Source organism: Myotis brandtii, unplaced genomic scaffold (assembly GCF_000412655.1).
Source record: "Myotis brandtii unplaced genomic scaffold, ASM41265v1 scaffold431, whole genome shotgun sequence".
Taxonomy (NCBI): domain Eukaryota; kingdom Metazoa; phylum Chordata; class Mammalia; order Chiroptera; family Vespertilionidae; genus Myotis; species Myotis brandtii.
In genome coordinates this window covers 799,646-813,696 of record NW_005366486.1, presented here as the reverse complement: position 1 = coordinate 813,696, position 14,051 = coordinate 799,646, and the positions used below count along the sequence as shown (strand labels likewise).

The 14,051-nt window shown below is 45.3% G+C and overlaps 1 protein-coding gene across 1 annotated transcript in view; it reads right to left on the bottom strand.

Annotated features, from left to right (window-relative positions):
- Positions 1–14,051, bottom strand: part of NCKAP5 (NCK-associated protein 5) — an 890,249-nt gene that overhangs the window by 327,364 nt on the left and 548,834 nt on the right. The window contains exon 6 of the mRNA XM_014546136.1: positions 6,877–6,964. Coding sequence (XP_014401622.1) covers positions 6,877–6,964 — 88 coding nt within the window. The remainder of the gene's footprint in view (positions 1–6,876; positions 6,965–14,051) is intronic.

The following is a 14,051-nucleotide window of genomic DNA, read 5'->3' as shown; positions in this document are numbered from 1 at the left end:
TTACTGAGCCATGGACGGCGTGTGTAAGAATCAGCCAGACGCTGTAGAGATGCATATGCAGTTCTGCCCTGGACTGAGCACTGGGCTGTGAACATCAGCTCCATTTACTCCTCTGCACAATGAGGGGACATTGCCAGTTAATGAATAGGTTCTAAAGTTCCTGCTAGCTGCCAATACAGGGGATGAAGATGACTCATCAGACTTGGAAATGACAAAACTAAACAGATCACTCTAAGTCAGGAGCTTCCAGGAGGTCCCCGGACAGTGGGATGTGTCAGGGTTTCCCCAGATGGTTCTGGTACCAACCAGGAAGAGACTCAGGAGCCTCGCAGCTCCTGAAGGCCTCAATCCCGGAACTTCAGTCTGCCTTGCGTTTACATGTGTTCATGAAAAAAAAATGCTACTATGTTAGAAGTTGGGGAAACTCACACTTTAAATATTTTAGAGATATTTTGCTATGTAAGGGAACTTTCCCAGGTATCTTTTGTAATTGATTGTTTAATATAACTTCTCAACCCTGACTTGTCTTTCTAGTGCACTTAAAGCTTTTAGTTTACTTATGGTGTTTAAGTCATTGCTGGGGAAGAAGGTGGTGGAGCTTGAAGTCAAACGTGTCCTGCCCCGGGGAAGAATTAGCATTTGTGAAGGAAGCAGCATCTCCGCCAGGCAGGCCTTGGGCTCCAGGGAAGGTCCCAGGCTATGTCACACACTTGTGTGTACATCAAAGGAACTGGACAAATATTTGATGATTGACAAATTTTAAGATAACTAGAAAGGTTCCCTTTCCACAAGTATCAACTGCTTAATCACATCTGAGACTACTTTTAAGGAATTATTTCAGGAAAAAGTCATTTTGCTTTTCAATTAGATCACTTCAAATGAAAATAACTTGAGTTAAATATTGCATTCCTTTAAATGCAGGCCAAGGTGTCAATAACTGAGCATAGACCATCATTAAAAATAATGGAGCTGGGCTCAGGGAGCACACAGCTCAGGGCTCTCCACCCAGGGGGGATAAAATAAGAGGTGGAGAGGCAAACTTGGACACCGCTGCAGATTGCTGAGCACTTACCTACCTCTCTGTTCTCCCCTGGGACAGCGACTCACTGCAGCTCCTGATAAAGGGAGCTCAGGTTTTTATGGCAAATTATCAAGCCAGCTAAAAGGGTGCAAAGGAGCTCAGGTGGAAATGGGTCTCTTTGGGCAAGCAATTTAACCTCTCGGTGCCTCAATCGCCTCTTCTGTAAAATGAGGAACATACTAACACTAGTTCCAAGGTCTCTCGTCATAAGACAAGCGCTCACACTGGTAAAGTGACTAGCACATGACTGTACCTGGAGGTGCTCAGCGATGCTGGCTCCTGGTGGGCACAGCTCTCCAGGCTGACACACTCTGTTTCACACTCATGTAGCAAGGCCTCATGGGATTGCAAAGAAGCATCAAAATCCCAGAGTTCTATGAGCAAGAAGAAACCTTAGAAATCGTGTTTCTCTTCGGAGGGTTGCCCTTCGTCTAACACATTGTTTAGTCCATGCATAGAAAATAAGCCTTATTTACAGACTGAGAGACTGCCCATCAAACTGAACTTCATCTTCTTTTGAACCATGTGGCTGTCTGTCCGCATTCTGGGGCATCTGACTCTGCTGCAGCTGGGCTGGGGCTGCTGCCTGCAGGCCTGACAGTGGCTCCGCAGTTTGCCGCAGTTTCCACCACTCCCTACTGTCCTTTGGCATTCAACCCGGTATGGGATGCTACTTCATAAGCAAGAATTTTGTATTTCATTAAAAAACAAACAAAAACAAGTAAAAAAAAAAAACCTCTCTCTGTACCTGTTTTCTTATTGACAGTAGAAAAATAGAAGGCAAACCCCGAGAGAACACTTGATTTTTCTCAGACCTGGCCCACTTTTTTTGGCAATTGAGGGAGAGAGAGATAGAAACATCAATGATGAGAGAGAATCATTGATTGGCTGCCTCCTGCACACCTCACACTGGGGATCGAGCTCACAACTGGGCATGTGCCCTTGACCAGAATCAAACCCGGGGCCCTTCAGTCCGCAGGCCCACGCTCCATCCACTAAGCCAAACCAGCTAGGGCTACCTGACCCACTTTTATTTAGCAACTGTGGGCATTTGTGTTTGTGATCCCTAATCTAGTCCAAAACCTAACCTTTTACAAATATGAAAACCGAGGGACCCAGGGAGTCTAGGTGACCCTCTGAGGTCCTGTGAGTGGCAGAAGCTGTTAGTGTTTCCACTTGCCCATTTACTTTTCTTTCTTTCTAAGTGAATTAGCCAATGTGGGTTCACTTCATGTTCCACAGAGAAGAACAGAGACAAGAGGAAGTATATTCACTATAGCAGAGCAGCACAGAGGGTAGCTATGGACACAAGAGGACTATAGGAGGCAACCCATTGTCAGTGTTAGGATTCGTGGTAACTCAGCCAGGCCGCCTGTGTTTAGACATTGCCACAGAGGAAGCTGGGGGAATGATGCCCTCTCCCACCAGTCACTCTGTTTCATGTGTGTTTAATTGGTCCCTTTCACGTCTTAAACAATTACGTTTTTTTTTTTCTAACCTGTTTCCTAATTCACTTGACTAAATAAGATGGTGACCTGGGTGACAAGAATATATAAGACACCACCTACAGAGAATAACCTGGAGGGAAAAAAAAGCAGAAGGAAACTTCATGACGTTTCTAGTGATTCAGGCTCCTCTACAGACAATCTTTTGATGTGTTTTATTTCCCTTGATGAAATGAGACTGTCCTTGGTGCTAGGTATGGATGGATTATTAAAAAATAAGTGTGAGGCAGATGGCAGGGTCTCAAGGGACAACAGTGCAGTGGGTTTGGTGGATCATCCCTCCTGCTCCCAGAATCCCGTGCAAGCTGCTATTCTGACTCCCATCACATGGTTGCACGTATTTGATTACTTGCCTTTCCTCCCCACTGCCCAGCATCCTATCAACTGAGCCCTCCAGGAAAGGCCTGTCAGGCAGGCAGTGGTACGCCAGCACTTAGCTTGCTATCTGCTAGGTACCTCCAGCCTTCTAGAGGGATGTGTCACTTAGTGCCATGAACAGAATAATGCCCCGCCCCCAGATGTCCACCTCCCAATCCCCGAGACCTGTGAATGCTGCCTTATAGGGCAAAAGGGACTTTGTGAATGAGATTAAATTGGAGATCTTGACATATGGAGAATTTCCTGGATTATCTGGTTGGGTCTAATGCCGTGGTCGGCAAACTGCGGCTCGTGAGCCACATGCGGCTCTTTGGCCTCTTGAGTGCGGCTCTTCCTAAGCCTTAGGAGTACCCTAATTAAGTTAATAACAGTGTACCTACCTATATAGTTTAAGTTTAAAAAATCTGGCTCTCAAAAGAAATTTCAATTGTTGTACTGTTGATATTTGGCTCTGTTGACTAATGAGTTTGCCGACCACTGGTCTAATGTAATCATAGGGTCCTTCTAGAAGCAGGGGAGAGGGTCAAACTCAGAAAAAAAGAGATATGACAATGGAACCAGAGCTTGGAGTCCTGCACTTTGAAGATGGGGGGAAGGAGCACAGGCCCAGGGATGCTGGAATCTGTAAAAGGCGAGGAATGGTCTTCCCTGAGGCTGCCAGCACTGCAACTCCAGACTTCTGACCTCAGGAATTTAAGAGAATATAAATGCGTGCGGTTTTAACTCACTAAGTTTGCTGCAGCATCAACGGGAAACTACTACACTTATGTAAAAAGTCAGTGAACAGTTGTCATTTGAATGAATAAGTGAGTAAATACATGAATAAATGAATAAATGAATAAATGAATGTAGAGTGGTCTAGATAGAAAGTAGAAAGGCTTATGTTTAGGTCCCAAGTTAGGTAATAATCAGAGGGCCGCTTGGGCCCCACCATTTAATCTCTCTCTTGAATGAATAAGTGAGTAAATACATGAATAAATGAATGTAGAGTGCTTTAGATAGAAAGTGGAAAGGCTTATGTTTAGGTCCCAAGTTAGGTAGTAATCAGAGGGCCGCTTGGACCCCACCATTTAATCTCTCTCTATATATATAACTTCCACAGTGGAAAATGAAACCAACGCCCGCTTTCCCATGGGCCTAAGCCTTGCATGGGCCTCTGGCTCCCGTCAGAGAAATCTTGCTGTTGGAAAGTCTGAGTCACGTGTGCTCATAACACCCCATACCATGAAGCAATAAATCTCCCAGCTCGCATTCGAACCACAGAATTTAACTTCAGGAAGGCGTCACTGGTGTCAGCAGGCCCGGCTCGTACAGACCTATTGAGCCGCTATTAGCCACACTTATGAGACCCGGGTTAGGGAGATGCCAGGGACCCTGGCCTCGGTGCTGCCCAGCAGCATTTCTCTCCCCCTTCTCATTGCCTGAATCCCCAGAGTACAGGCTGTACCCAGTACATACTCTGAGCTCAGTAAATCTGTTGAATGTGAAAATGACCCTATGGGCCATGGAACCCATGACTGTCTCCTATTTTCCACATAAGGAGCCTGAGGCCAGCGACAGCAATGACTGAAAAATCCGTCCATGTCTTATCAATTCTGGTGATTTACTGCCTCCCCCCTAGAGGGAGGCACTGAGTCCCCAAACCTAATGGACTGGGTCATAGACAGGAAATAGTTTTAAAACACATTTTTTAAAGTGCCTCTGTTTTCTAAGTAGCTTCCAGTTTTATAAATTAAATTCTAATGATGGTGTTAAATGTGTAGTAAGCAGTGCAGAGATAAGAGAAGCATGATCTAGAGAAAGAAGGAATCTGGACAAGCAGCAAGGAGGCGTTTGGGAAAAGCACAGTGGGATGTGAGTTCTTGGTTTTACCTTGGGCCTGGCATGCCCGGTGGGAGGTGAAGGGGGGGGCAGAACTATGGTTCAGATTCATGTGGCTCTTTTAGGCTGCACTGAACCCCTTACTGCAGATTGTACCCTCCCCCTCCTTTTATTTATACCTCAATTTTCTACCAAAGCAGCGCAATACCTCAGAAAGACTCACAGCTGGGAGGACTGAAATCCTTATCCTAACTTTAGGTGACCGCACATCAGGAAAAGTGGACCGTGCATTCCTATGAAAAGACACCCCTCACAAAGGGTACTTCTGCAAGAAGTGGATTTTACTGATTTATTAATTGTCTGCATAGCACTCACTTTAATCTCCTCTGAGGCAGCTTAAATCAACTCCTTGCACGGTATTCACTGGAGATGGAGAGCAGCTGTCCATCATCCTAAAGGAGTCCTACACATGTCTCCAGAGTCAACTATTGAGGACAAAGATTTTTTAAAACCAACTCTGCCTGGAATTCTTAGCTTTGTATGCTACTGTGGCTTTTATGATCAGAATCCTCCCAATCTTTCTCATGACAAGTTAGGTTGCAGAGCCCCAAACCCATGAGTTCAGGGAAGCCAGTGTAAGGTTATCTTTACCTGCTGGGCTCCTATACTTACCTCCCAAAACCACTTCCTTAGCCAGCAGACATGAGCACAGCCATGGGAATTACCTCAAATTTCAGCCCACTTCCTTGCCTGCCTTAGCTTCTTTAGCTCTCTATACACAGTTGTGCAATGGATATTAGGTCTCTATTTGTCATTTCAAGTGATTTTTCAACAGAAGTCTTCTATCCTATGTAATAAAAGGCTAATATGTAAATCGACTGAACAGTGGAACAACCGGTTGCTATGACGTGCACTGACTCCACAGTAGTGCTAAGGATGTCCAACTGTTGCGGGGAGTGGGCTAAGCCATCAGCTGGACATCTCCCAAGGGCTCCCGGATTGCGAGGTGCAGGCCGGGAGCGCCACTCAGCCAGAAGCTGGGCTCACAGCTGGTAAGTGCAGTGGTGGTGACGGGAGCCTCTCCCGCCTCCACGGCAGTGCTAAGGATGTCCAACTGTTGCGGGGAGTGAGCTAAGCCATCATCTGGACATCTCCCAAGGGCTCCCGGACTGCGAGAGGGTGCTGGCCAGGCTGAGGGACACCCCTCACCACCACCCAAGTGCACGAATTTCGTGCACCAGGTCTCTAGTTTATCTATAAACAGTACCTGTGCTCTTTCTGCTGTTATTTCTCTACCCCCCTGCAAGAGTCTTCCCAACTGTGTGGCCAACTGGGTCATTCTCAGGCCAAGTGTCCTGCCCTCCAGCCTGGCCACCTTGCTGGTGTTAAAGAGCCAGGGGCTGAGGGCCTCTGGATGATAACAACCTGTTACTGCATTGACCTCCTACTCTCTGTGGACCCCCAAAACACTGACGGGGGACAAGGCCACACCCATGTGCCCAGCATATGAGCATGGCCTCATCCAGCTCTCCCGTGCACCCTCAGTCTCACAGTCAACATTTCCTCTCCCCAGACCATTACTCAATGACCTTGAGCTTCTCATTCTCCATGTGCCTGCCATGCAAATGCACACCACTGCACCTCAGCTAGGCTTTCCCACTGTCCCCAGTGTCCTTCCTATTGTTCTCTGTTCCAGGCCCACCATAAGTGGCATAGCTCTCTGGGAAGTATTCCTTATCTCCAAGACAGGGTGAGTTACCCCTTCCCTGTGTTCCCAGACAGTGTGGGATCTACCTCTCTCATAGCCCTGGTCACAGAGTACTTCGATATTTTTATAGCTCTCTCAGTTTCACGGCAAACTAACTTTTTACATCTTCCTCCAACCAAATCTACAATCTGTTTCACAGTAGGAATTCAAAAAAAAGAATGAGTTAAATAAATGTGCACATGATTCCTCAAACAGAGGTAACCATATGGATCCCAGCACCAGGGTCTGGCCCATACTTATTTATATCTCTCTGAATTAGGGAGGACAGAGCTAGAGAAAATGAGAAAATCAGTACCCATTCAAGAGTAAGAACCGTGGTGTACCTGATAGACCATTATATTAACAGTGTCTTCTTTTTTCTGCTCTGGAGGTCCTTGACTCTGCAATAGATTTCGTACTGTTTCTTCCATCCTGAGAAACAAAAAGACACAGAAATTCTTGAAAGGTTTCCTATTAGCACGAGTCTATTCCCCTTTCATAGAAATCAGTCCTCAGTGCCTATTTCCCAAGCTGAAACCTGAAACATCTCCCTTCTCTTCTCTTGCCTTCATCCCCTCTATCAAGAATCTGCCATGAAGTCCTTCAAAGTCACTCTTCAGAAGGTCTCTGGGTTCTTTCTCTTAACCATTCAGGGCCCTGTCTCTGGCCTCCTGTGTCTGTACGCAAGCAAACATCCCCCAATACCCTTTCACTTTCAATCACCCCCTTTTAACTTGACACAATGTTACCACATTCATCTTCCTGAAATACCACTTTGATTTTTTAAAATCAATTTTCAAAGTTGACAAATATTACATAAATGCATTTTCACCTTTAATATACTATTGTGTCTTTCCATGATGGTCTTTCTCTGTCAGCACACAGAGACCTACTATATTCTTCTCATCTACTTCCTAGTATTATTTATTATTTAACCATTCCCCTGACAGAATTTAAATTACTGCAAAATTTTTACGATTTTGAGCAATATCTTTATATATACATCTTAGTACACATGTGTGTGTTTTTGAATAGTTATATTATGATATATATTTTATGTTATAACCTATTTTGTTTTAAATACCCACCTCCAATGCTCACTCCTACCCCTGCATCGCCCGAAAGGAAAGAGTGAAACAAACACACATATTTCCATTTCTAGACATTGTGTCATGCTTGAAATGCCCATACTCTTTTGTCTTCTCAAATCCCATCCATATTTCAAAATCTATCTCCAGTTTCACTTCCTAAGAGACTGTGCCACTGGTCCCCCGTGTCTTTGAATTCTGGTAGCCCTACACTTTAAATCAGCATGCTATCACTTAACTCCCCACTTTAAACATTCAAATATTTCACATATGCTTGTCTTGTCTTTTGAAGTAAATTAAAATATTTGGTATAGAACCATGTCATAGTTTCTTATGTGTCTCCCGGAATTATGCATAATGTAGTATTCGGTACACATTATTACATGAATCCTTTATTAATTTACTAGAGGTCCGGTGCACGAATTCATGCACCAGTGGGGTCTCTCGGTCTGGCCTGCGGGATCAGGCTGAAACCAGCTCTCCGACATCCCCCAAGGGCTCCCGGATTGTGAGAGGGTGTTGGCCAGGCCGAGGGACCCCACTGGTGCATGATAGGGACTGGGGAGGGAGTGGGAGGTGGTCAAATGAGGGGGGACTGCGGGAGGGCTCCAGGGCATGTCCGGCCGTATTAATTTACTAGAGGTCCGGTGCACGAATTCATGCACCAGTGGGGTCCCTCAGCCTGGCCTGCAGGATCAGGCCGAAACCAGCTCTCCAACATCCCCCGAGGGGTCCTGGATTGTGAGAGGGCATAGGCCAGGCCGAGGGACCCCACTGGTGCATGATTGGGACTGGGGAGGGATTTGGGAGGTTGGCCAAACGAGGAGAGACTGTGGGAGGGCTCCAGGGTGTGTCCAGCCGTCTCGCTCAGTCCGGATCAGCCGGACCCCAGAAGCAAACTCACCTACCGGTCAGCGTGTCTTCCCCTTGGTGGTCAGTGCATGTCATAGTAACTGGTCGACTGTCTGCCCCTTGGTGGTCAGTGCACATCACAGCGAGCCATTGAGCAGCCTTAGCATATCATCAGCCTTAGCAACATGATTGGTTGAATGGCCAACAGGCTGACTGGACACTTAGCATATTAGGCTTTTATTATATAGGATTTTGAAAATATTAAGTACTTACTCTTTGTCAGGCATTCACTATGTGCACTCAAACTGTGTTTGGATGAACTTGTCCTTGGGGCCCATCCATGAGGATCTGGGGACAGAACTCCGAGACCAGGACACCTGAACTATGCATGAACCAGTGCTCTCCTGCCCAGAACCTGAGTTGGCTGTCTCTTCCAGTCTCATCCGGAAGCTGTGGCTTGTTGACTCAGAATGATACTTGCTTAAGACAGAGAGCAGGCTGACCCAGCTTCTCTCTCTTGAGCAGGGCTTCCATGATTGCAAATTAAGGGCTATAGGAGGCCCATGAATACCCTGGCATGGTATGGCCTTTACTGTAACAAGGCACTGTAGTTCAAAATGTCAAACTTTCTAATAGGTCATATAACTACTGAGCAGCAGAGTGAGGAGAGTGCAGGTGAACTGGCCCAGTCCAAGCCTGGATAATAACTGGGAAGTTCTCCCTTCACAGAGGAGCACCAGGACCAGGTGGGATTTCAGTAAGACATGGACACTGATCGTGAGTGCTCAGAGAACGACGTGTGACCACACATTTACACAAACCATCTCTCCACGCGTCCGCCTTGGAAAGCAAAATCTGTTTCCTACATTTTCACAAATCTTATGTTATTAATAATAGTAACTCAAAGTTAAATAGTACTTTTAACTTGTCAAAGAAAGGAAAGAATAACATCAATTTGTTCTGCTCATTCAGCATTCATTGGTTGATTGTTGTATTCCCCCTGACTGGGGATCAAACCCACAACTTTGGCATATCGGGGCAACCCTGTAACCAACTGAGTTACCCACTTGGCCAGGGCCTGCAGGAAAATGATGTTAAATAAAAAAGAGTCTTAACTCCTGATCAGGAGTTATCTTGGTGAACACTTATTGGATGCTGAAGGCAACAATATTGCTTCTGACCTGAGGAGAACTTAATATTGGGTGGAAGAGAAAAATGAAGTTTATGTGGAAAAAAAAATAAGTGGGAAATGTCACAAGTTCTGAAATAAAACCTGATCAGAGCCCATTTCTAATACTCCATGTCAATGTATATGAACAGAAACAATCTCTTGAATGGCAGTGCATTTCCCTGGATGTATGCTAATGCTATCATAAAGAAGAAAAGTAATGATAGCAGTGATGACTCGCCCGGTATCGCTCAGTTCCTGTACCACATACCACGGACTGACCTCTGGTTTTCTCAATATTAGTCTGCCTCCTCCCCAACTTAGCACAGAGGCTAGAGTTCCTTCTTGTTTCAATCTTTATCTCATTCATTTATAGACATTTGGCACAAAGTTGGCCTAACAGGTAAAACTCAGTTAAAATGAAAATCTTGCCTTTTTAAAAAATAAGTTAAAATACAATTTTGTGACCATGCATATCTTGCTGAATTCTCTCTTCTGTATAATTAAATGTTCTATGCACAAATGGCTGGATCAAAAAGGAAAAAAAAAACAACACATCTATTCACCTTTCCTCGCTATTTCTTGGCTTTGCATTTTAAAAAAAGGAAAATGTGGAGGTGAACAGAAAGTTGTTGAAATAGAATCTCAAGCAGCCTAGACTCACAGTATGACTGTGATTAATTAAATTAATTACAATTAAAGCCAATTACATTTCTAAGCCTCAGCTTGGCTCAGACTGCAGGGACTGATCCCAATACTTGGAAGCAAATTAAGTTGTCTCATCTTTTCATAACCTCTATGAATCTGGTCACAGAGAAAATATTTTGAGCCTGATGAGACGATACCATTATTTATTCCCTGCTGACACATTCTTTCTTTATTTTTTTAAATTCTCATTTAGTAAAGTCCTCTATTTATTTTCCAGAAAATCAAAGACTGAAACATCATCCATTGTCATCTGAATGCCAATGACATTTTACTTCGTTTTGTTATTTTGATAGCTGAGGTTTATGGTTTGCATCACCAGTCTGCACACAGAATAATTCTACCATCTGCTCCCCAAATGTGACTAAAAATCAGCCTATCCATTTCTTGGTCAGGCGTGCAGAGGGTTTTTTTTTTATTTGTTTAAGTTGTTGATTGGTGCAATTTATTGTTAAACACTAACCTTAAATAATGTCTTCCAGTTGTTTTTTGTTGTTATTTTCCAATTTGAGTCTAAATCCTTCCTTCCCCGAAATACTGGACAAGTAGTTGTTATAACTAAAAATGTATAGGCCAAAATTATACTTAGTGACATGTCATTTCTAATTCATATTAATAAGCTATCTTTAAAGTTAATACCTACACAAGTCAGAAAAAAATAAACCAAATTCATATGTAAACAGTATATCTCAGGAAACATAGATATAAATGTAACTATATTATTTTATTAAAAATAGATTCATATTTTAAGGTACATTTTAATTAGTAAATTCTTATTATAGTTTTCATTTGGGGGAAGCAAAAAGAACCTCAAACATAGTTTTTGCTTAAAAAGGGCACTAACTTAAAGTTAGGAAAATTGAACATTAAATAAGAATGCATTAAAAAAAAATTCAAAGCCACACAAGAGCAGGATTAGTGAGGCTCTGCACCAAAATTCTCTCCCGGGGTCCACCTCTGTCAAGTTCATCCTTGTAAAGCACAGATTCTGGGGTCCTTGTCCTTGGATCTGCATTCACTCTCTCCACGGAGGGTCTCTCTAGACACCAAAGGATGATCTTTCTGGAAGTAAATGTTAAAAGACAGTGGTTTCCTGAGTCCTTTCAAGACAGGAAACCACTTAGTAGTATTCATTCAGGGCCTGATAATAACAGATTTCTTTAAAATCAGAGACTATGATTTGGGCCCTGAAGAGCTTGACTCATTCAGTAAGGAAAGTGCTATTAGAAAACAGACCCCAGGCTCCAGAGGGAGCATGTAGGCAGCGGTTCTCAACCTGTGGGTTGCGACCCCTTTGGCGGTCGAATGACCCTTTCACAGGGGTTGCCTAAGACCATCCTGCATATCAGATATTTACATTACAATTCATAACAGTAGCAACATTACAGTTATGAAGTAGCAACGAAAATAATTTTATGGTTGGGTCACAACATGAGGAACTGTATTTAAAGGGCCAGAAGGTTGAGAACTACTGACGTTATGATACACACTGGCGCCATGCCAGCCAAGGTGGGTGTGATGCGATTGGTTGGGGGGCCCCGCCATCGCCCCATGATCACCCCGCAGAGGTGGGTGGGGCCTCTCAGCTGGTGGTGCTGTGAAGGGTGGGTGGGGGCTCCCTCTGTGGGGAGATCGATCTGGGGGCCCTGCAATCAATCGCCCCACAGAGGGAGGCCCAGGCCACCAGCCAGTGACGCTGTGGTGGGTGTGCGGGGCCAGCCAGTGATAGTCCCATAGAGGGAGGCTCAAGCCAGCCAAGCAATCACACCCCACACCTGTCGCCCCACAGAAGGAGGCAACCAGTGGCGGGGGAGGGCAAGCAATGGCAACAGCTGGGTTGGGGACAGGGCCAGCTGGCAGCAGTTGAGGGAAGGAAAGCCCCAATAGGCCCTGATCACCAGCCAGGCCTAGGTACCCTACCCGAGAAGTCCCAGATTGTGAGAGGGCACAGGCCAGGCTGAGGGATACTCCCCGCCCTGTGCACAAATTTCGTGCACTGGGCCTCTAGTTAATTAATAATAAAATTAACAATGCAATAAAAACAATAAAAGTGCAAGTCATATTCTCCTTTATTCACTTACACTGAGAAGCTTGTTAAGAGCTGCTGTTGGAATCTACAAATTGTTTTTCCTTTTGTTTCACTGTATTTGACTCCAAATCTCACTTAGAAAAAGTGTGTCACCTTAAGCAAGGGTATACTGTGATCAAACTTCATTTTAAGAACAAAAGAAAGGGACTGGATTTAAAATAGAAGGGGGTAGAGGGGTTTGAGTACTATAGCACCCCTCCTTCACTTTGAGCCTCCTCCCTATGAAATATGGCATGACATGTCCCCATGTGGAGAACAGTCCTCATCTTGTAAGGTCAACGGCCATAATGAGGAGAGGCACACTTCTCATATCTGCTGGGGAAAAGAAAAAGGGTTACAATAAAATATTGGTTCTCTTCCATTGACTTCCTATAAGGGTAAAAAGTTTAGCCAGGAAAGAGTGGTTCAGTGGTTGAGCGTCAACCCATGAACCAAGAGGTCTCTGGTTTGATTCCTGGTCAGGGCACATGCTGAGGTTGTGGGCTCCATCCCCAGTAGGGAGCATGCAGAAGGCAACCAATTGATGTTTATCTCTCATCAATGTATCCATCTCTCTATCTCTCTCCCTTCCTCTCTCCTAAACATCTATAAAAACATATTTTTAAATATATATTTTTTTACTGATTATAGAGAGGAAGGAAGAGGGAGAGAGAGATAGAAACATCAATTCTCTCTCATCATTGATCGGCTGCCTCCTGCATGACCCCCACTGGGGATTGAGCCTGCAACCTCACACTCAAGGGGCCAAAGAGCCGCATGTGGCTCGTGAGCTGCAGTTTGCCGACCACTAGGCTAGACTAAGTCTCACATTTAAAACTAGGGGCCCAGTGCATGAATTTGTGCACCTTGAAAGGAACTGTTGGCCGTGAGGCTGTGGTGGGCACAGAGGCAGGTCTCGGCCCATCCTCTGCACCCTCGCCCAGCCCCTCCTGCCACGGCCCCCAGACCCCTGTCTGCTGGCAGCCCCACTCCTACTGTGGGACCCTTCAGTCCATAGGCCGATGCTCTATCCACCGGGCCAAACTGGGTAGGGCAATAAAACATATTTTTAAAAAAATGTTTAAACACACTACAACTGAGATATTCAGAAAAATTATTAATTTATTTTGTACATAACCAAACTCATCTCTTTTTTGAACCCCCTACATGCTAACTAGCATTAACTTTTATCCCAAATCCTATCCTATATAATAAAAGCCTAATGTGCAAATTCACAGAATGGCAGAACAACCAGTGGAATGACTGGTCGCTATGATGCACACTGACCACCAGGGGGCAGATGCTCAATGCAGGAGCTGTCCCCAGCCTGCAGGCCCCAGGCCAGCCAAGGTGGATGCCAGCGGGGGGCCCCCCCAATTGCCCCGCCGGTCACCCTGAGGGGCGATCAGGGCAGCAGCTGCTGCTCGCACCCACTGATGGCACCAGCCCCACTCATACTGGCTGCTGGTGCCAGCCCCAATCACTCCGCACCATCAGCAGGTGCAAGCAGGGCCAGCAGACAGGGGTCTGAGGGCCACGGCAGGAGGGGCTAGGCGAGGGTGCAGAGGATGGGCTAGACCAGTGGTCGGCAAACTGTGGCTCGCGAGCCACATGCGGCTCTTTGGCCCCTTGAGTGTG